The sequence below is a fragment of the Astatotilapia calliptera genome, chromosome 22 (genome assembly GCF_900246225.1).
Source record: "Astatotilapia calliptera chromosome 22, fAstCal1.2, whole genome shotgun sequence".
Classification (NCBI taxonomy): Eukaryota; Metazoa; Chordata; class Actinopteri; order Cichliformes; family Cichlidae; genus Astatotilapia; species Astatotilapia calliptera.
The window spans coordinates 3558598-3582188 of NC_039322.1; the positions used below are offsets into that span (position 1 = coordinate 3558598).

The 23591-nt window shown below is 40.6% G+C and overlaps 1 protein-coding gene across 3 annotated transcripts in view; it reads right to left on the reverse strand.

Annotated features, from left to right (window-relative positions):
* Nucleotides 1–23591, reverse strand: part of LOC113014323 (chloride channel protein 1-like) — a 54775-nt gene continuing 31184 nt past the window's right edge. For all 3 annotated transcript variants that reach the window (XM_026155763.1, XM_026155762.1, XM_026155764.1), the window contains exons 17-24: nt 23263–23354; nt 21748–21864; nt 20990–21077; nt 17865–17947; nt 13272–13316; nt 10603–10707; nt 6373–6459; nt 1–4063 (exon numbers count right to left, since the gene is read on the reverse strand). In XM_026155763.1, coding sequence (XP_026011548.1) covers nt 3572–4063; nt 6373–6459; nt 10603–10707; nt 13272–13316; nt 17865–17947; nt 20990–21077; nt 21748–21864; nt 23263–23354 — 1109 coding nt within the window. In that variant the 3' untranslated portion in view covers nt 1–3571. The remainder of the gene's footprint in view (nt 4064–6372; nt 6460–10602; nt 10708–13271; nt 13317–17864; nt 17948–20989; nt 21078–21747; nt 21865–23262; nt 23355–23591) is intronic.

Consider the following 23591-nt stretch of genomic DNA (forward strand, 5'->3'; position numbering starts at 1 on the left):
GCATTCAAATAAAACTTTATTTAGCTAAGTTGTTCACAGTTTATAAAGTTGAAGATAATGACTAAAACAGAAATAAATACTACATTAACCACAACCACAAATAAACACTGAGACCTGCACCGATGTCCCTCCACACCCAAGAAACAGACATAAAGAAATGTTTTGTCAAATCTGAAGGTTTAAAGACTTTTAAGGCAACACCTGAGAAACTGATACCAGGAGTTAATAAGAAGACCGTATAAGAGAGAGAGATGAAGGAGAAATGGAGAAACGGTGTATGGATGCAATGGCTGAGGTTCCCACCCTTTGTTCATGACGGGGAGAAAATCTGGTCATTTAGAGACCATTTATTTTACATGTTTGGTTATGAAGTCCCATTATGTGTTGTGTTTGACATTAGCAAACAATCTCAACAAACAGATAAAGATATCTGCAGATGAATCTGTAGGTAACAGACGCATGTAGTCGAGTGCTTCTAGCAATCATGTTCGAGTTAGATTTGTTTCTTTTTTAGCTTTTTAGTCATTTGTTTAAAAATAAACTATACTAAAGTAATGTATTCATAAAATCTTAGCTTGGATATCCCCTGCTATATACCTGAGGGTCCACATTTCCACTTAGGCTTAGTCAACAGACAATAGTGCTGTCAAAAAAATAACCAAAGATCATGTTCAAAAACTCCACACGAAGCCAAACCATTTGACTATCACGTCACACCTCTTACCCCATCAAACATCCCCACCCTCTCCTCTCTTGACCTGAAGCATCGAGATGTTTTACCAACTGTAAAAATAAGACAGATATAACCACCAGACGAGTGTTGTGATCTAACTCTTTTCCTCTTCACTCTAAGTCATCCCCTTTTCTTCTCTTGCAGCAGCAGCAGAGTGTCTGCAGTCTGTGTGAGAGGTGAGCATGACTGTGACACACAGTATGTGGTACTGTGGGAGGACAGTGCTGTGTTATCCCTCCAGCAGACCTGGTGGAAGCCCACCGATACATACTGCCTGATTCTTCTGTATTTTTTAATACCCTGATGCTGACAGACCACGGACACTGAGATTGTGATTTTCACCCAACTCCAAACTTCACAGCTCAAAGCCTCTTTTTGCAAAGCGTTTGGTTTTTGTTCCTGCTGTTGTGTTGAAACCACAAAACAGTTGAAGAATTGCATTTCTGACGTGGAGGTACCAGATGCTGCTTGTATTAAGCAGGCCTGTTTTCAGTTGTATGTGATTAACTGAAGCTTATATATGAACCAGACACCTGAACCATCTACAGAGGCAGCTGCCTAGAAGGCAAAAGCTCAGGAAGACATTAAGGTTAAATAGTCATTAAATTTCTTGACTTTTATTCTTTGAAAATGTTACATGAGCAGCTTTGCTTCTTATAATAACCATCACAACAGCTTTAAAAAAGAAGCTATTTTTAGCATCTTTAACAGCATTAACTGGGAAACGTTTCTCTGGCAACACATCTGTACATGTCTCCTTCCCTGTCAGAGAACCTTGGCTATCATCATATTAGAATGAGCTTCTGAGCTTCAGTAGATTTTTCTGATAATCCCATTTAGAATTATTAAAGTGATTAGGGTTAAATCTGCAAGGTTTCCTTTTTGAGGAGAAAAGGAGAATCTTGAGGATCTGCACGGCGAGGTTTTGCTGTCGTCAGCTGCCTCCAGCCGCACCATCTATCAACTTAACTGTGATGAGATGAGCTCCGAGGCTGCATCCACAAGGTCGCCGCACAATTTGGAGGTCGTTGTGGGGCTTTGGCCAATCTTCCACAGTGGACTGAGCAGCTCCATTAGTTTTCTGCTACCCACACGGTTCGTTGCCAGTTAAAATAAATCAATACCCTCTGCTCTCATCTGATAAAATCCTACCTTTTTTAAGACTTAAGCGATTGGCTAACACAGGACAACTGTGAGGCAGTTCACCGGGTTCACCTCTTGTTTGGGAAGCAAAGCTTTTGATTGATTATTCGGATTCAGCTGAGCAGAGAGCGTTACAGTCAAAATAACCCCACAGAACATACAGTAAAGTGTGTGGTGTTGGAAACAGCTGTGACAGAGGCACAGTTAATCAATCGCAGTCTGGATTCAGACAGTAGAAATGGTAGCAGTGCTTTATCAATCTACTCCTCAGTAATGTCCATCCATCCATTTTATTAACCGCTTCTCCAGTTTAGGTTAGTGGAAGGGCTGGAGCCTATGGACAGTTACCAGTTCATCACAGGGCCATTCAACATGTCTAGCAGCTGAACAGGTGGGTTATTTGACCTTAACCAGTGATATTACTGGATCTCCGAAATAAGTTTAAGAGTGCTAAAACCGTCATTATCAAATATTCAAAAAGAGCATATCACAGTTAGATACCTGACTTTGTGGACTTGGCAGCATCTACAATTTAACCCATGAAAATCAAAGTGTGAAACAACAAGAGAAAGAAAATGAGCAGAAATTAAAACAAAACGAGCAAACGTTACAGACGTACAGAGCTTCAGAGCTTACGCGTGGCAATCAGAGCGCTCAACGAATCCGCCCACAAAAAGAAAACAACATACGCGACTTTAATTTGGTTGATTTCAGCTTCGATGTCGCCTCACTTTACATCTCTGGACACACATCCACTGTTTGCTTGTTTTTAGATCGCCGTGTGGAGCTCCTGTTTTATTACAGCAAAAATTATAATCACGGTCATTTTGGTCAATGTTATATTCTCGATTATTAACCAGAGTTATTCTTTAAAATAATAAGCATCTTACATTTAACTTTTTTCACTTGGAGAGGTCTCTGTGCATGTGTGAGTGAGTGTGTATTCATATCTTTGTGGGGACCAAAAATTGCAAGTTTACAATACTTGTGGGAACCAAAATCCAGGTCCCCACAAGAACAACTAGGGGGTGTTTGTGACCATAAAGCTCGTCTCACAAGGGAAGCAAACTATCCCCACAGGCCTGCTGTAACTGGATGTTACTGCAGGGTGCTGGTGCAGACAAAGAGAAGCCTCAGCCATGCTTTACTGGTAAAGGGAGCATTTGATTTAAACTGAAGAAAAAATAGACCTCTGTATAAAAATGAACAGGTCGTTATCACCAGTGATGATCCTTATGTTAAAGTTGGGTCATTGTGACAGAGAAGGGGATGAGCGCTCTTCACATGCATTTTGAAATTACAAACGTGTATGTGCAGTCGTACCACAGCTTCCAGGGGGCTTTCCAGACGGAGCACAGGCACACTGGAGGTTCAGAAGTGCACAGTGACCTGATCTTGTAGGAAAGATCAGCCATATTTAAGTCAGTGTTTGTTTTTTTCTTTTGTGGGCGGAGACCACGAACTTTCTAATCGCACCTGATACAAAGGAACTAGATGAATATTGCAGTTTAAGGTGTTTTTTGCACCAAACAGGTGATGGTCTGTGAAACCAGTGTGTGGAAGCTGTACCAGTAACATAAAAAGAGGTAAATGGAAGTACAAAGACCGGAGAAATGTATTAAGAACAGAAGAAATAAACTCAAACTATTATAAAAGTTTTCCATTATAAAAAAAAAAGCATCACTCTTGTGTAAGCTAAACCATAGGCTCATCATCGCTGTCTTCCTCTTCCTCAAAGAGTCTCTGTAGGGTGGAGAGGCGGATGGAGGAGAGAGGAGGAGAGGGAGGAGGAGAGGAGGAAGAGGGGACTGGGGGAGGAGTAGAAGAAGGAGGGAGGGTGAGGTTGCTGTTGCAGCTGCAGCTCCTGCTGGCCGAGCTGCAGGCCACCGTGCTGCTGCCGCTCCCCGAAGCGCTACTGGTGCTTTCCTCCACCTCCCTCGGCACACCCTCGATCAACACCTCTGTTTCATTCTCATGGCTGTGATGGTGGTGGTGTTGAGAGGGGGAGGGGGGAGAGAGGGGAGGAGCCTGAGCAACAATTTCAGGTGAGGGAGGAGAGGAAGGGGCGTTGGGAGATGGAGGTGGAGGTTTAGAGACCGAGTTGTGGTTGCTGATATCACGAAAACTGGCCAGAGGAGGGCGGAGCCGGACACCAGAGCGTGTGGAGCCCTCGATGGCCTTTTGGAGCTGGAGGAGGAAGAAGAAGAAGAGAAAAAGGAAGAGAAAGAAGAAGAAGAGAAAGAGAAAGAAGAAGAAGAGAAAAAGGAAGAGAAAGAAGAAGAAGAGAAAGAGAAAGAGGAAGAAGAAGAAGAGTAAGAAGGAGAGGCAGGGTTTGAAGAGTGAGGGGAAGAATTAAAAACAAGAAGAAATGAGCGGAATTCATACATGAATGGTGAAAATGTAAAGACGAAATGAAGGAAAGCAAGCAGGGATTAGACAGAGTCAGTGGTGAGCAATTACACAGATGGAGGAAAGAAAAGTTAAAGAAAATGAGGCGACACAGGAGCATGAGTCAGAGACCATTATGGATAAAGACAGGAGCCCAAAACTTACAGAGAGCTTATTGATTATGCTCACAAAGTACTCATACATAATTCAAAAAGCTTTACGAGACTCCAAGGAAATTAGGAGCAAAAACAAATTGGATTTTTTCCTCCAAATTAAAGACAAACAAGAGAAGACTTCCAAAGGTTGAGTGTATTAAAAAAGGAGCTTTTTTTGGACTTGGATCAGGAAAGTTAATTTCATTTAATGCTTAGGTTTCAGTTCTGGAGACCTTCAGATAGTTTCAGAGTTTTTCCATTAGCTGGTTGTGGTCTGGCTGCTTTAGCCATGCTGTGGCTGTGCTGCTGAGATCCAGACCAGCAGTGCCCAACCTTTTTGTTTGCCTTCAGCAACGCCTCATACAAGTACAAATGTGTTCATTTGCACTCATTTTAAGGGGAATACCATTTAATCCCTGATTATATAAAAGGAGGAGGATGTTAATTTTAATCCAGTTCAACGCTTACTCTTTATGCCCGTTTGGTCTGAGCTATTTATTCATTAGATGAAGCTCTGTCTCATGCATCTTTATAAACAATAAATCAACCTTTCTAGCATTTAATAAAAGGCACGATTAAGCTAATTTTTAAAGGTCTCTATTGCTACTTAACATGACTCCAACAGAGCGCACAAACACTCTTACTCTGTGATTAACTACAACACTTACTGCTTATAGGGTGACCAGATGTTCCTGCTTATCTGGGACTGCACAGCATATTTACCTTGCGTCCCACATTTTAATTTGGCTCTGTAGGATGCAGACCTTTTCTAAAGTCTGGCTTTTTACGTTTTTACGTTTTTATAGCTTGATTATCGTCGAGAGCAGGTTAACTTGTCTTTTACTCCCAATGCAATAGTCTGCAGAGAGCTACCAAAATCAAAATGAAGCAACAACATAAAAAATATTTGGTGAAAAGGAGCGGTGTGCTTACTGGAGGCTGATTACTTGTAGCTTTTACATGAACATCTGCAGTTTACAGTTTAGCTTCAATCCTGTGTTTATGTATTGTTATTAAAATGATTGATTATTGGTTGCTGTGGGTAGTTTGGGCTTTAGCTGTTGGGCAGCTGGCCTCATGTCTGACTCTGGATTACTTTGGTGTACAGATGAGTTCATGGTCGACTCAGTGACTGCAGTGTCCTGGGTCCTGTGTCTGCAAAACAAGCCCGACTCATCACTCCTGCACCGCAGCGCTACAGCCTGACCTGAGTCCTTTATGATGAAGCTTTGCTCTCTCCAAACACGACTCTGTGCATTATGGCCAAATGTCTCCACTTTGGTTTTGTCTGTCCAAAGGACATTATTCCACAGGTCACTGTTGTTGTTGAAATGCGACTTTGAAACCTACGCTGTGCTGCCATGTTCTTTGTAGAGAGAAGAGGCTTTTTTTTCCTGGAAACTCTTTGTTGTGCTGTCATGAACTTTAACATTTAACATGCTAACGGAGGCCTGTAGCGTTTCAGATGTAGCTCTTGGGGTTCTTTGCAACTTCTCTGAGCATTGCCATTGATAAAGAGCATTTAATTAGCAGCACCTGACTGCTACTTACACTCTTAAATCCTATGAAAGCATTAAAGGTGTGCTTACTATTTGACAGAGTGCTGTGAAGGCCTTTTTTTCTCCAGACTGTAAAAGACAGATTGTCAGTCTCTTTCTTCTTCTTTTTTAAATATTGAAGTACTTAGTTTCTTCAAATATACAAAGACAAATGGAAAAAAAGTTATCTGTGCATCCTTACATTAATGTAGAGACTTTAAAACGGGGTAATATGCTCTCACCTTCTTTTCCTAGCAAGTATATAAAGCCAGCTTGATATAAAAAGTGCATTCGTTTGTCTGTCTGTTAGACAAATAACCTAAAAATACTGCTGTTCACAGCACACACAGGAATGTAAATGTCCATTTCTGGAAGAAAAACGAACTGCAGGGTGAAATAAAGTAACGTTTCTTACCTCTTTTAGTGCCACCACCCCCACCAGTTTGCCAGTACTGGTCACATAAGCATGACTTAAGCCAAGCAGTGAGAATAAGGTGTGGGTCTGTGGAGATAGGGGGAAAAGGTCACTTGTGAAATTACACAAACTTTTTGCTTTCTGCTCCAAACACAAAGTCACGCAGACAGAATGTCTCGAGGCTCCAGGTGAACCACCGGAAGAGAAAGTCCTTGAGCGTGTTTGTAAGCACATACTATTGTGTTCACGACCCAGCCAAGGTCACACTTTGGGATGAGCTCTTTGTATGCATCGGCACACCTCCATCACAAGGCCCCCTTTTGCGCATGAATAAGCAGAATATTACAAATATTACCATGACAATGAAACCAACGGGAATGGTACAAGGTGTTTACACGCTTCACTATGCTGCAAACATCTGAAAATCATAATAAGGACGTGAGCAGGTCACAGAGATTGTACAAGGCAGGAAATGATTAGAAATACATAGATTTACAAGAGATTTTATGTAAATCCCCGACTGGGGCAGCTCGGACATGCTCGGGCTGCATTCAGCTGCACGGGGACATTTTAACTGCAACGAGACAATTGAAAACGTCACTGTTCAAAACAAAAATACAGCAAAAGCTGCAGGAAATTACTGAATGAAAAGCCATCAAAGCAAATAAGATAAACGGGAATATCCAGAGTTCATATTAAACTTATATTAAACTGCTGTAACTCATTATGGAGTGCATATTGATTAGGCAGGTTTCAGGCTTGGCTGGCTGATATTTTCTCATTTGACTAAATTCTTGCCAAACCTAAAACAGACCGGCAATTTCCAGATTGGCACAGCGACAAAATTAAAAATGACTGACTTAATAGCATTACACAGCATGTTTACAGCTTGGTACACAACAGGCTTTTGGTCTCTATGAATAGATTTCTCCCTCTGCAACAGCTCCATGGTGGATCGCTTTATTTTAAAAAAAATCATTTTCACTTCACTGCCTGGAGCTTCCTAAACAACAGGTATCGAAACTTCGCTTCACAGACTCACAGTTATAATGGGAATAGAAGAAGTCAGAACAGGAGACAAAGCAAAGTCACACTTGCTGTGTGTGCTGTGCGCAAACACGATAATACTGAGCATAAACTAACAGTGCTGGGTAAAAAGTCTCTCCAATCATTCAAGCAAAAACAAAAAAAGATTCCAACTCAAGGGATGAAGCAGTGTTGTGACCACACATAAGAGGCAACTTAGATCTTTAATATAAAACATTATTTCTTTAGTTGAATCTATGAAAAAACTATCTGCAGCACAAAATCAGTACATCTGAGTCATGTCCTTATGAAAGAGGGAAAAAAAATCCAACAAAGACCTGATGTGGGGTCGGAGGGATGCATCTGACCGCTCAGTTGATCCTGTTCAGTGAAGGCACATCACTGTTCTCAGAGAAAGGTTACTGTCAAGAAGCCATTCTTAAGGAAGTGAAACCGGGAGGGAAGGCTGAGGTTTGCCAGATTACAGAAGAACTGCACTGAAAATCACTGGAAACAGGTCTCATATTCTGCAGTTCCATTTATGTGTGCGTGTTTCACAAAAGTTTGTATTTTCTTGGCAAAAAAATGAGGAATAGCTCAAGACTCTTGCACACTACCTCACTAACTCCATCTATCTTATTCCACTTATCTGGAGCCGGGTCGCGGGGTCAGCAGCCCAAGCAGAGAAGCCCAGACCTCCCTCTCCCCAGCCACCTCCTCCAGCTTGTCTGGGGGAACACCAAGGCCTTCCGAGGCCAGCCGAGAGATATAATCTCTCCAGCGTGTCCTGGGTCTGCCCCGGGGCCTCCTCCCGGTGGGACATGCCTGGAACACCTCAACCAGGAGGCGTCCTTTTCAGATGCCTGAACCTCCTCAACTGGCTCCTTTCGATGTGGAGGAGCAGCGGCTCTACTCTGAGGCCCTCCTGCTGAACTTCTCACCCTATCTCTAAAGGGAGAGGCCAGCCACCCTTCAGAGGAAGCCCATTTCTGCTTCTTGTATCTCGCTCTTCCGGTCACTACCCACAGCGCGTGACCATAGGTGAGAGTAGGGACGTAGATCGAACGGTACCTTACTAACTCCGTATTATATAAATAAGAATTAATTTATACATATTAATAATACCAAGATCCTGCCAATGATTGGCTGCCACCAACAAACAGAAGGTTTGAATAGCATGTGGGCGGGGCTTTTATGACTGAGATAACCACATTAGGGATACCTCCTCACTGCGACATTACACAAGAGACAAGAGTAGAACAAAAAATGATTTAGAGCAGGCTGACAAGATGAGGCAGCCTGCTCTAAATCATTTTTAGATTTAGAGCACGAAACACGTTTCAGTGTTTGCACCAGGAACCACACTTTCCAGCTCCCACATATAAATGTTGGGTTTATATAACAGCACCTCAGGAAACAAGATTCTGTTCTCGGTCAAAAATGAAAAACTGTCGTGTCCATCTCTATTTATTCAGACGACATTGTGTGAATAAAAAACCGTCCTCACTAAGTGTTTTTCATGTGCCATTACTCCCCTGTCAAGGTTATCCACATCTTCAGCTGAATGAGATGTAACAGAAGTAAACAACTTAGCAGCTGAGAGTGAGAACACCAACAAAAGACTGCCACTGCCCGTGGGGCTGAATTACATTTATATGGATATTTGCTTGCATAATGCATGTGATAAAATACATGAACTCTTCTTCAAGGCAACTGTACATTTTGGAATAAATGCAGACTGTGTGACAATGATTAATAAAATGAAAATAAAGCAACTTTGTCTCTGTTTCTAAGAAAAAAATTATTTTTCTTGTTAGTTTTCTGTAATTTCTACAGTTAAATGCCACAAAACTCACAGTAAACAACAATAAATCAGCTACTTTATGACTGTAGATTATATTTACTGTTAACAGGTTACAGTTAGTACTGCAGTAATTTGCCATATGATGTCTAACAGCAATATTTCTGGGGGACCCTGACATGCTGGGTAACAGCTTTTCCCCAGTATTTCAATGAAATGGTTGTTTTAGGAAACAAGCTTTGGAGACAGTACCTCCTATAAAGAAAAATGTGCATTCATTGAGACAAAATGCAGTAAATGGTGTATGAAATGATGTTTCTGAATTTGTAAGAAGGATCTCAGTGTTTTATAGAGGTGCCATAGGACTGGAAAACAGAGGAGGTTGACAACATGGTCATTTGATTTCATATTTCTTATAATACTGGGAACATCAAAGACACTGAAAAAGAAAACTGCTGCTGAGAGTGCAGCAGACGAGTCCTTGATAATAGAAAAACATCATAATCACAATTATGTTGGTCAATGTTGTTATTTTAATTTAATAAAGAGATGTCAGTATGTATGGAAAGTGTTTGGAAGTTGATATTATAGTGAAGTGTTTTTAAAACCACCTTGAAGTAAAAAAGGGTTTTATTGAATTACTGTTGTAATACCATGTGTTGCTTCAGCATTGCTTTCATGTGGTCATTCTTTGGCGTTTATGACCACTGATGGTGATTTCAAGCAATGTTTTTAAAAACAAGGCTTTTGTTGTTGCATTCGATGACTCTGCCCATTTTGTTGAACACCACTTCAAACTCCTTCCCTTATTCATCTCTGAGCTACTTCAAACATTTTTTAGAGAGCACACATCAAAAATCATCAATCAGTCATCGCTGGACATGCAAGCTCTGTCTCTGGCTGCAAAGAGTTTGGAGTGTCCAAGCACAGAGTTTGACAATCAAGTCAGTAACACAGTTGCTGTTTTGAAATGTCATGGGTTGTGCGCTATCATGTAAACGTCCAGGTGAGAACAAAAAGTGCAAACTGCCTGAACTATTACCCACTGAGCATTCACTCAGGGTGCAATGAAAAGAGAATCGACTGAGTCTTTGCTCATGTTTGGCTCCTGCTACTTTGTTCTCTTCCTTAAAGTGAAATTCCAGGATGGATCGCAGACGCACATTGAGGTAAGAAAAGGATTTATACTGAACAATCACAGAATACCAGGAGCACGAGAAGTGATGCTCCGGTAGACATAGAGATGACTTAAACAGTAGAATGACTTTTTAGCAGTTTAAAACGCATCTTTCTCCAAACGTTAATAACATTTTTAATGTACAACATCCACCACCTTGTCGAAAACAAGGTGGTCTCAAAAAGACTATCAAACTGCGATTCACACAGACATGTTGTCCACCAACCTTGTGTAACGATGTTCTCTCCACCAGCTGAAAAGGGGAAGGGTCCACTCGTATCTCATCGATTTCCATCGGCTTGTCCATCTCTTCCTCTTCCCACGCTTTAATCTGCAGCCACAAATAAAACCAAGGTCACAGAGGTGAATCTGCTGTGGTTAGTTCACATTCCCTCTGCTGACGGGAAAAATGCACCTATTCAAACATACGAGTTCAACTAGAGGGGAAACAGTCGGATGTGTTTTCGCTATGAGTCATGCACATGTGTTTAAATATATCTGGCAACAATAAGAACTGTTACATAAATCATGAGCTCTATCTCTGGGTAAAAGTCTAGGTGTGTGTTTCACAGTCTGTGTGTGGCTGCAGGATGGAGCAATTAATTAGCTACCACCGCGGAGAAGTCTGAGCAGTAAAAAACCTTGAAAGCCTGCGTTGCGTCCTTGCATGTCACCGGTAACCCCTCTGAGATTTAGGATGTCTGACACCTTTTAGCCTCTCTATGGATTTTACCTACGAACCTCAGCCTGCCGTGACAGCAGCAGCAGTCTTGTAGAATATACAGGCCTGTGTTATGGGGCAGTTTGGGAAAGTGCCAGGAAGAGTAAAAGCGGAGCGGCAGACAGAACAGGACTGGAGGGCACGATGCTGTTTTGATGTCTCATTTAAAATTCAGCCTGTGCTCACACTACAGTTTAAAAGTGCCCCAATTCAGTGTCTTCCCCTCAAACGTGACACAGATCTGTAACACCGCTGACCTACATTTGAGATGGATTCGAAAGCTAATAGAGATTTGCCTGCATCAGTCATATGGTAATAAGTCTAAAGCAACTTGATATATGCTGGCAGAGACAGTAAGTCAGAACTAATGAACTCAGGCCCACATTTTACATTTTAATCTCGTGTCAGTTCCCGTCAAAGTGACGCTCTTCATTTTTGATTTTCACTTCTCTCCTTGCACATTTTCAACCAGTTTTTCTTGCTCTTTGGTGACATTTCCACACATGAAGGTACATTCGGTTTTTCACTTCCACTGAATTTTGACTGTGGGAGGTTTCTGCACAGTGTTTTTAATACATGAATGAATAAAATATGAGACAAAACAATTTAAAGTCATATGTTTGCTTTATGCTTTCACGAACAAGCAATAACTACATGTTCGGCATGCAACATCTGAAAAGTTCAGCTTTCCCTTCAAAAGGTTATTTGATGCTTTTCTTGGACACACATGGTTGTAAAGTGAGTATCTCTGGATTTTAAACTGCTGCTCAGGTAAAATAAGTCATTTGCTCTATAGTTCGTATTTATGTAGAGCTTCTGCCAGCGTATTACCGTCTTGGAGACCAATGCAGCTAAAATGACCCTCAGCAACCGGGAATTGGTATTTTTAAGATTTAGACATAAGCTGCAGTCTTAGCTGATGTTCCTCATAGACTTAATTTTATTTATGAAGCTTAATATTTTTATGGCTACTTGTTCTTTTATGTGTAGTCGCACTGCTGTTATTTGGCATTTGAATGAGGTCTACTGGGGCTTATAAAGATTGATTTTATTTACTTCTGGGAGACCACTGGGGTCTGTTGTTAAAAATATGTAACGATCTTTGTAATCCAATTACAGCTGTATGATCCATGTAGCTGTCCTGATTGAATGACCCCACAGTGGTACTGTGTTAAAGACGTAAAACAGTATAATCTATACAGAATAGGATGGATTCCCATATCACCGTCATCAATAAAGCAAGATGGTGAAATAATCAGACTGTGGAGCCTCCTGTTAAATTTAAATGGACTTTTCTTTGGAGGAAGTCTCCAGTGGGTTATAGAGCTCTTAATATACATCACAAAACATAAACATTAAGGTAATTAACCTGTAAATATAAAAAGGAATCAAACATGTTCGGTTGTACTCTTTGATCTCCATAATTCCCGTTATTCTGATGAGTTTATATATACTTTATGTTTAATGAATTCAGAAATGTTTTGGTGCACAGACAGAAAGAAAGGCTGTTTTATCATCTTTAAAGCTGCTTTTAGACAGGTTGGATTCTTTATCTGTGTTACTATCTGGCTCTGTTTTGCTGTTACTGGAGTCTTGTAAGCCTACTGGGCTTTATAAAATCAAATCAATGTGCAAAACATAATATACTTGTTTGTCCCTGCAGGCTCCCTGCCAGCAAACACTGAAGCTTAATGAGCATTTAAGGTGCTCGAGTGGCAGGAGGAGGAAAGTGGAGCAGTTTGTGTGTGTTTTGGAGACTTTGAGACTTTTTTGTGGACCTGAATGCTATGGAGAGACAACAATCAAAAGTTTTCCTCTGAAATAGTTTTGCGTTTTACATTTTTTAATACCAAAAAGTGATTTTTATTTTTTTATTTTTTATTCATGGAGGAGTTAGACCCCATTGTGTTAACCTGTACCGAAGACAGAAACACAGATAAAGTAACAGTAAAACAACAACAACCTAAAAAAAAACCCTGATTTTAAGATTAATCTTATTGGCCAATTGCTACTGTACTGTAGTACAAATAAGACTTTTTAAACACTTTTTAATATTTGAGCTTTTAATGACCCCAGGACTCAGCACTTGCTCTATGAGTAAGCATTCAAATAGCATGCTTAAAATTATTCAGCAGACTATTCTGTAAAATTATGCAAATCCTTCATTACTGTACCTCTTCTGGTGTCATTGTGTCTGACAGCGGAGGAGGACAAGGCTCCTGGAGACGAAAAAACAGGGAAAAGAAGAGAAATGATTTGGAGTGATTTTATAAAAACACCCTGTCCTCTGAAACAGGTCGTGGTGATACTTCTAACTCTAGAAGCTCATCTGAATCTTACATTAGGGGAGGAAACTACCAGCAACTGAAAGAAAACCTGTTTCATACCATGAATATTAGGCAAACACACATTTCAAACTACTCATAACTCTTAAAATGAATGTATTGAACTCTATACAGTCTCACATTAGATTTCTGTCTGTCTCTTTGTTTTCAGGCTTCTGTCATCCAGTTTCCTGTGTTCGTGTTTCACTCCCACAGCACATCAGCAGCTTTGTGAGTTAAATGAATGCAGCAGGTGAAATTCAGGCCAACACCTGCTGCGACCTGTTTTGTGAAACTGAATTTATTACTAGCTGCGATCGCAGAGCTAATATTGCTTTCACCTTGTGGAAACAATATGATTCTGTGGGTGTGTTATTGTGGCAAAATGTGATCCTGGAGACACACTCTGCAACAGGAACTATCAAAACATCCAGTTTTGGGTGCTTCAACGTGCGTTTGCATGTCTGTGGATGGATTTTGTACTGAAGGAGGACTCTAAATGCGCTCCGTTGCCTGGTGTGATTTCAGAGGGAGCAGAAAGGTACTGGCAGGACAAGTGGAGAGCAGCTCTGGCAGTGGCTGACACAATAATTTGGATGTGGTAGCAGTGTGGTGAAACCATGGGGAAAAAAAACCTTTTGATTAGCCTCAAAGTTATTCTGGTAAACATCAGATGTCTCGGGGGGGGGGGAGTGGTGCTCTACTCAAACTGCATACAGTGTTACTGGGACCTCAACTGAAGATATAGTCAAGTGGTAGAAGGAACACTTTGAGGATCCTTAATCCCACTGACACATCTTGTGTAGAGGAAACGGGGTCTGGGGGATAGGGGAACAACTCGCCTATCACTGGGGACGAGGTCACCGAGGCAGTTAAACAACTCCTTGGTGGCAGGGCCCCTGGGGTAGATAAGAGTTTCCCTGCGTTCCTGAAGGCTTTGGATGTTGTAGAGCTATCTTGGTTGACACGCCTACGCAAAATTGCATGGAGGTCACCCTGGAGTGGTTTGCAGCTCAGTGTAAAGCAATAGGAAAGACAAATCTGAGGCCATGGTCCTTAGCTGGAAGAGGGTGGAGTGCCCACTCCAGGTCAGGAACGAGTTACTACTTCGGGGTCTTGTTCACGAGTGTGGGGAGAGTGGAGCGTGAGATTGACAAGAGCATAAAAGTGGAGCTCTCGATTTAGCATTCAGTCTACCGTCCTGCCCTCACCATCGTCACGAGCTCTGGGAAGTCATTTGGTGTCCGTTTTTAATTCTCACTTCACTACAACTGTATGACAGATGAATTTTGTTTAAATGTCACTGACTTATTAGCAGCAGGACTGCTTTGACTGAAGGGCTGGAGCTGCATCAGCTGCTGGGTTTGACCTGCACTAAACAACAACTCCCCACCTTGTTTGTGGAGTTGGTGCTTTATCACCAATTTTGAAGACAAGTTTTTTTTTTAACCCTAACAGCCAGAACGAAGAGATGGACTAAGATGGAGTAAGTTGAACTATGATTTTGCCCACTTTTCGCTAAGCTAACCTCATATTTTGTCTGTCTACATCAAAGCAAAGTTGCACCAAAAACCTCCAGCTGTGGTTTGTCAGCGATATCAGGAGAATCACAGCTTTGGTTGTCTTATGGTGCATAGACACAAAACACCAAGTGATGTTTTTGTGCTATGTAATTACATATAAAATCTATGCAATTCTTTGCATTACAATAAATAAGCACGTCTCCCAATCAGAAATGCGAGGCCTGCTCACTGATACAAATTCAAGGCGGCTGGAGCTAAACTTCTCTTCTACATACAGGAGACAGCACGGAGAAAAGTGAGGAAAATCATACACAAGTGCCTTCCGAGCTTAATGGTGTTCACTGGTTACCTAGCAACCCTCTCCAACCATGAAACAAAGATGGCAACAGCCCTGAAGCTAAAGCTGAGGCTTCAGAATGCTAATCGCCGCACTGTGGCTAGATCCGTCTTTTAGATACAGTCTATAGTTTATCACTGAAAGTATAACTATTGTTTTATTCAAGGATTAGCAGCATGCTAATATTATTACACCTGCCAGATGTTGTCCTAAAGGTCATTGTTTGGTTACCTGCACTCGGCAGTTGGTAAAATAAACAATACCTGGGTCACAGAGAGAATCCAGCCTCAGCTTGGCTTGATTGCTGGTAGCAGCATCCCACTGTGTGCCTATTTGATATTCATGGTTGTAGAAGTGTGGCTGATGTAAAAACAATCCCCACCGAGGAACAGGATTGAATCCAAAAACATAATAGAGAGTCAGACTGGTAATTCACCAGCCACAGCAGTGGGCACAACACAAATCAAATTCTAATCTTGCCAGTTCACAAGCATATGCTTATTTCCAGTGTGGTTTTCATTCTTGCATGTACTGCCTTCCTTGCGAGCCAAGATCACCACCAAGCTGAATATAATGACTCTGCCACCAGCATCTGCATTTCCATGAGAGCGAGCGAGAGAAAGATGCTCGACTTCAGTGAGTTTTCCTGTGGATGAGACGTGAATTCATGTGCTTCTGTCAATCAGATAAGCATGCATCTGCCTGAATAGAAAGCAGACTGGATCTTCCATTCGCCTGGAAGATGTGGTTTCAGGAATTTTTCTTTTAGAGAAAGCGTTGAATGGTTCGCGACACATGGGAAAATTACACTCCTGACACAGCTTAATAATTAGCTGGCTGGAGGAAAGAGCGCAGAGGCTTACAAAGGCATTAAATACACAGACATGTAGAAACATACAAAGATGCTGGGATTTAATTCATTTTGGCTTTATTTATGTGACAAGCAGGCAATACCCTACATCAGGCAAAAAAGAAGTCAGCAGAAGTCTGTAAAAGACCTCTGGCAGAACCAGGATCAGGGATGGGACGCCATATAATACAAGAGATTTCAGGGTTCGGGGAAAGACAGCAGAGAAAGGAGATTCTCCCCTCATGTCTACATATATAGTTCAGTGAAAAATAAAGACACCCTAACTGCTTCCATAGGAATTAAGAGGGTAAGTAACAGTGAGGTGCAGCTAATCTGATGAACTAGATTTATTAAACATCAGCACTGTTGGGTGTAATGTGCTCAAAAGTAACATGTTACTGTAATCAGTAATGCAGTTACATAATGCATTATTGTACTAAACAATGATCACATCAACTTCAGTAGGTAACAAAGGCAGTGATGAGCAGCCATGCTTGCAGCATTGTAGCCTCCATTGTTTTTACTGTGCATGTTTGTACAGTAGAATCACTGCGGCAGTAGCTTTAAGTCTCTTTGGATGGTTTTCAACTTTGCATTTGAAAAATCTATTTTAAAAAAGGGATTTTTGTCAGTGTGTGGAACTGTAGCCTCAGGTTTATATCGTTAACTGGTAACTTTGTGAAAATGCGATTCATGTCATGTTACGGAATGTAGTGGGTCACTTTTTCTGGTGTCTAATTAAGTAACATACTGCATTACTTTAAAAAAAATTAATGAGTAATATATAATATATTACTATTGTTGAGTTGTGACTCCAACACAAATCATCATCTAATATAAATAAGTTTTGACTGTTTGCACGTCTAGGGGCATATAGGTGTGCTTTAACACAAAGCCGCAATCCTCCCAGGAGCCGACATCTGAGCAAACACCCCAGACTCTACAGGCCTCAGTTAGCATGTTGAATGTTACAGTGCATGACAGCACAAAAGCCTGAACAAGCATGGCCTGTTTGGAAAGGTTGCCAGGAAATTGGGTCATGCAACAGGACAATGAGCCGACACTGACCGGCAAATCTACAAAAAAGGAAAGAATTGAGGTGCTGCAACAGCCCAGTCAAAGTCCAGACCACAACCTAACTGACATGCAGTGGAGAGAGCTGTGCATGGCCTCATTGAACTGGCACCATGTTCTAAAGAATAATGGGCAAAAACTGCTCCACAGCAATGTGAGAGGCTGATAAAGTCATGCAGAAAAAGTTATTACTGGTAAAGCTGGTTTTACAAACTGCTGAAGTGTGCAATAAGAAGTGCAGACACACCTGAACGTGTCTGCCTGCTCTCAGAGGTTCACATGACTGTTCTTGCCTTTGCAGTAAAAAGAAAAATAGCCACTCACATTTCTCTTAAGTGGTTTCCATGTGACAACAGAGATGATACTGCATTGAATTAAGGTGTCATGCCTTGTCTAATAGCCCTGCGTGAAAGAGGGGTTTAATTACTACATATTTAAACAGAATGTAATCTTTTCTCCTTTGTTTGATTGTATCTATCATGTCTTTTAAGCAGAAAGGACAAAACATGAGACCGAGAGCAATGCACGAATTAATTATTGTAGAAAACCATCCCACCCTACAAAGACGTGACATACAGAGTGGAGATGTGAAGCATATTTAATGCAGATGATGCATGAGAGCACACGCACTAGACATGCAATGAGACGTGCAGACACACCTGAGACTGGCCCTCTGTCTGCCTGCTCTTAGAGGTGAAGATATTCCTGAGTGTTTTCCTCACAGACTGCAGAGAACCTTTTTCTGAGGGAGGAGTGGAGAAGGAGACTCAGTGGGTAAAAGGTCAATAAATTATACAAATGCAGCTTTGGAGAAAATAACTCAAGAGTAAATGGAGACTTTTAGAGACTGCAGGGAAAAAAAACCTCGTTGTTGCCTGGAAACCATTTCACTGGGACATTGTCTGTCTCTTGTTATGTTTGATGGGCTACTGAGCAGTTTGCTGTGCCACAATAGGCACAGACACCATCTGGATACTTGGAGTGAACAAGCTGCCAAACCTTCGCTCACTGCTGTTTGGGTTGCAAAGTTATTAATTCCAAACATTTGACATCTGTTGAGGGCAGCAATGAACATGTTGAAGTCAATTTGGTAACCTAACAAAAAGAGTAGACAGGTTTAACTTTAACCTTTAAAAAGCTAGAAGAACATATTTATTGCTGCAGGGCATGATTGAGTTTAGTGGGGAGTCTTCTGGTTTGTCACCATCGGGAGTCTCACCAACATGTGATGGAGAAAATAAATATGTTACAGGTAAAGCTAGGCTTGCCTTGAGTTATTTAATGATCAAACACAGCTATCTTTCTGTAAACAAGCCTTTCTCGTGAACTTAACAAATTTGCATTCAGGGTTTTGCAAGCTGCAAAAAACACATTTTAAGTTGCGTTTTAATGCATAAAGTATATTTTTATGTATCAAATTACTGGAAACAACAGGAATAATGCACAGACTTCTGTTCACTAAGCAAACAGACTCTTTGCAAAGATTATACTGTTGTGCTGAAGTGCAGTCAACTCCTAAAGGACAACTTCAAGCCTGTGCATTTCTTCTCACGTGAGTCATCTGCAAAATGCTTTAGAATATATATGCATTGCATTTTCCCTATCTTGAATTCATCTTCTTTACCGCTTCTCTTCTCTCAGCCAACTAAAATTAAGTGGACTTTTTATGCTTTTTTTGTAATTGTTTGCCATATATACATACACACAGTTAAAATTATGGATGCTTATATTAAACATGGTCAGTTCAAACAATGAGGTCATTATTTGTAAGTAATCCATTTGACCTGAAAGCTTCAGACTGTGTTAAACACTGTTTTTCCTACTTTTGACTCGATCATGTCAGTGAGAGACTGTGTGGCAGACTGGAGGAGAGATCAAAGCCACCCTGTTTGATGGCATCCTTAACGACGTCCATTACTCTACATGTGTCCTCTCGGGGTACTCCAGCTTCCTCCCACAGTCCAAAGACATAAGTGGGGCTAGGTGGTTATTAGATTGTAAATTAACCGTAGGTGTGAATAATTGTCTGTCTCTCTGTGACAGCTGTATCCCACTTCTCACCCTGGACAGGTGGGACAGGAAAAAACCCACTGTGACACTAAACTGGATAACCAGAAGAAAAAATATGGATCTGTTTTATGTCCAACAGGGATATCTCTAATATATCCCACCTGTCTGCTGCATGAAGTGGGGGAACTGAGGGGATGCAAACATCCCAGCAGAAAATTATTATTTTAAACTGTAAAACATACAAAACACCTTTATTATAGTTTAAAAATAAAAAAGGGAAGCTGAGCATAACAGCTCCAGTTTAAAGACAGATAAAAGGCTCAAAAAGCACCATTAAAAGCTGAAATCTGTTTAACAAATGATGTAAACTCTTTTTTTAAACCAACAAATCTAAAAGCAACACGTATTTTGGCTTCATGTATTAACAGTTGTGTTAAACGACTCACTCTGTCAGCAGTTCCACGACTAAAACCTGCACCGCCTTTTCAATTTCAATTTGAAGTAAATATTATTTATAACAATTTCTCCAGTCATCTATTATTATTATTATAGATGTTTTTCATTTCATTTCACATTTAGCTCGACGGTGTTTGTTGCTGTGCGTTCACCTCTTTGTTTTCTGAAGACTCCTGAATAAATCCTCCCAAGTGGGATAATTAAACTTTTATTCGAATGTGCCTGTGAGATGCAGAAATGGAGCTACCATTTTGAACTGTGTGTTAAACTGAAGTTCTTACTTCGGATTTCCCAAAATTGCAGCTTTTGTACTGTCTATGATCAGTGCAAAGACCAGCTTCAGTCCTAATTCAGCCTCCCAAATAAATATGACATGAACAATTCAAAGTGTGACCATCTTTGTGAGTGTTATAAGAGTAAGAAGCTCAGTCCCTGCGTGATGTCTTTAACTTGTTTAAACTGCTTTATTGCTAAAAACGGCTCAGAGGGCCGTTCCTCCTGACCCCTGTGTGTTTGGATTAGCATTAATGCTGCCACTGCTGTTTACACGTTGTGTAACATCACATTGTTCCTTATGATTTGATTAATTCTGATGGGTCCCCCTTTTCATACTTCACGAGCACCAATAAGACGTGTTTGTGTCCTCTGGGCAGTAATCTGCTCAGCAGATATGAGAACCTGGTGAGCCTCATACACCATCTGGGATGTGACTAAATGCTTAGTCATATCAGAGGAGATTTTTTTTTTCAAGGAGAAGAAGGGGAGACATAGCGAAGAATAAATCCCATTACATCATCCTAGTGAGCAAAACTTGTCTGAAAGAATCAATATTACTGTGACAGGAGCCATAAGGCTTTCATTCCCCAGCCTCGCCTCCATGCCGCACAACTCCACGGGTGTAACCGAGCTAAGGAAGAGAGATCAGGAATTGTAATTGTCTTCTGCAATCTGATTTCTGTCTAGATAAAATTGACCTTTAACCCTATGCTGAACTTGAACAGAAACTTGGGCAACAGCGAAAGAATCACCCTCCGAATACACGATGTGTTAAAATGTTTGGACGTGTGCTGCTTTGCTTTACCCAGACCACCATTACAAATAAGAATAACATTATTACAATAATAACAGACAAAAAAGGTGAAGAAATTGTTCATCCTTTTTTAATATTCGGCGTACGGTAATATATTCCTCCTCTGAAGCAGCTGTAAGGGTGAGAAATTTATACACAGTCATGTTTAGAGATAATGTATGACTACTACACCTCTGCCAATATTAAATATTTATGTTTTCTCATAAATATGTAATCCTCTCAACTCACCAGGAGCAGGAGCAGTGTGGTTTGAGGAAGGCTCCTGGGGCTTCTGAGGAGGCAGGGGACCGTTCCTCTCCTCCTGGACTGGACTACCCTGCAGACGACGGCCACGTGTTATTAAGGAAATTAGCATTAATAAAGAACCTGCAGACCAAGTGGTAAAGGTTAAACTAGGATTTAATGCAAGGGACAAGCAGCAATATTTTAAAGGTACTTTTTGTAAGTGCAAAATCTAATTAATAATAACTTCATTCCTCACCACCAGGGGGCAGCGTTTTACCTCTGGATGCTCTGAAATATTTTCGGATGTTGGTCTTTTAACTCCTTATATTCTTTTAGACCTAAACAAATGAGCTCAAAAGGTCGTGCATCTTCCCAAAAGCCATTGAACATAATCGAGTTTTTAATCACTTGCCTGATTAAAATAAAAGTTACATTTACTCTCTGCACCATCTTATGGAACTAAATTCACATTCAGTTGATATTCCTTCAGCACAGTGCACAGATGTTTGGGACATTAAGTCAAAGTCGTTGCTTTTTCACATTCTGCTGATAGCTTCAGTTAAATTTGGAAGGAAAACTGTAACACAGAGGAATTTGCATTGCATATATTTACGCTGAATACAATTGGCATAAATCTATGACTGGGGTCAATCTTTCACTTAAACGTTAAACAAATTAAAACTGAGGAAAGCAGCTACAGAGAGAAAACCCATACACAATAAAGGAATAATCCCTATGAATATATTAAATGAAACGCCCACCTTCTCTCCCTCCTCCTCTTCCTCCTCCTCCTCCTCCTCCTCCTCTTCCTCATCTACGAAGGCGAAGGACTCCCAGCTGTGCTTCTGAGACTGGTTCTGCTCCTGTAGGCAGCGACCCTGAACTCACATCCAGACAAACACATTAAAACAGAGCGGTGCTGTACCTGTGCCAGACTAAATCTAATCTAACTGCTTAACGTCGATGTTGTTTTAGCACCTGCTCTTTATTTTAAGTCCTGTTACCTCACCCGTTTGAATGGGTTAGCAAATCCAAGACACGGAGTTCTCCTTGTGGGCTTTTAAGGTGAATCATTACTGTACAGAAGGTCTTCCACTCACTACAAAATCAATATCTTTTACACAGTCAAGGTTCAGTCTCCATGTTTTTTCCTTTCCAGCATCTGACTGAGTATATTTAATTTCTGTTTTAAGATATTTATCAACATCAGAAATAATTTTAGGACTACATACTAATGTCACACTAGTAAGCATTATTAAGGTATCTTATGTTTATAATTATGATTGTTAATAGCAGTGATGTGGTAGCACTGCAGTGATAGCTTTACATAGTGTGACAGTAACAGAGGATAAACATGTCTGCATGAATGAAACACTTAATAATGCTGAATAGTGTAATAATAATACATTAATAATAGTGTGATAATATCAAACATCATTATAAAGTTCTTCAGTGGGAATCACTTGGCTTAGATTGGTAGACCACAGATTGGTACTATTGGTGATTTCATGGGAAAAATCTTCTCCAAAAATGTTCATTTTTATATCAAGAAAAACGAGCAGAGAGATTTTTAACACCATCACATAAAAAAACACAGCAATTACTAGAATGTTTCATAATTTCCATAATGTTTTCCAGTTTTAGATTTCACTCTGCTCAGTACCAGCTGACTTTTCAGTGCCCCAAATCAATAACAATTGTAAACACTTGTTATTTTAATGTCTGGCTTCAGGCTCTGCCTCTGCATGAATACACAGAGCTTCAGCTGAACTCGAGAGGCGCTCGAGCAGCTAATTCACTGACAATGTCATGCTGTAAACTCAACATTATGTAATTTCGGTAAAACGTTAATGGAATTATTGCATTAACAACCATGTTTGTACACTAGTTATAAATTATACATCTGCTTTAGGGAGCAAAGTGTTTCAAAAAAAACCCAGTAAATCCACAGGATGTTAGCTCCTGTGTTTATACATGAAATCGTGCTTGTACACAGCAGCGCTCCACAAGGTATTTATAACAATCATTTACATGTTCTGCATCATTTAAATGCATCATTGTTATTCAGCTTGAAGTAAAACTGAGAAAACTTTACTTGTGTTTCTCTTTAAAACTATGAAAAGTAGCAAAAACCCACCCTGTGGGCAGTTTTACCAGATCTGCACGGCTTGTTTGAAATTCTTCATTCTGGATTTAGGTGTAAGGTGAACAATTTATGTCCCAGATACAAATTTTGGTGGTTGTTAAGTTGGTGGTTGCCCTGTGACTGTCCTCACCTGCATCAGGAGCCTTCTTTCTGGTGACAACCACCAATCACAGAGAGCCAGAAGCTCCACCCTGTCAATGCTGCCCAATAAGATCATAGAATCTGGAAGCAGAGAAACAAATGTTAATTTTATTAATATCACGATGCCTTATGATTCCTATAAAATCCATTAAAAATGCAAAGTACTCTTATTTAAATACCTATATTTGATACTGTTGTATTTAATGTGATAGCAGCAACTCTTTGTGTTCTTTCAATTACCAAACAAATTTCTGTGAGACACTTTGTTGGCTCATCCACTCATCCAATCCAGTTCTATTTTATCTACATCAGGGGTCG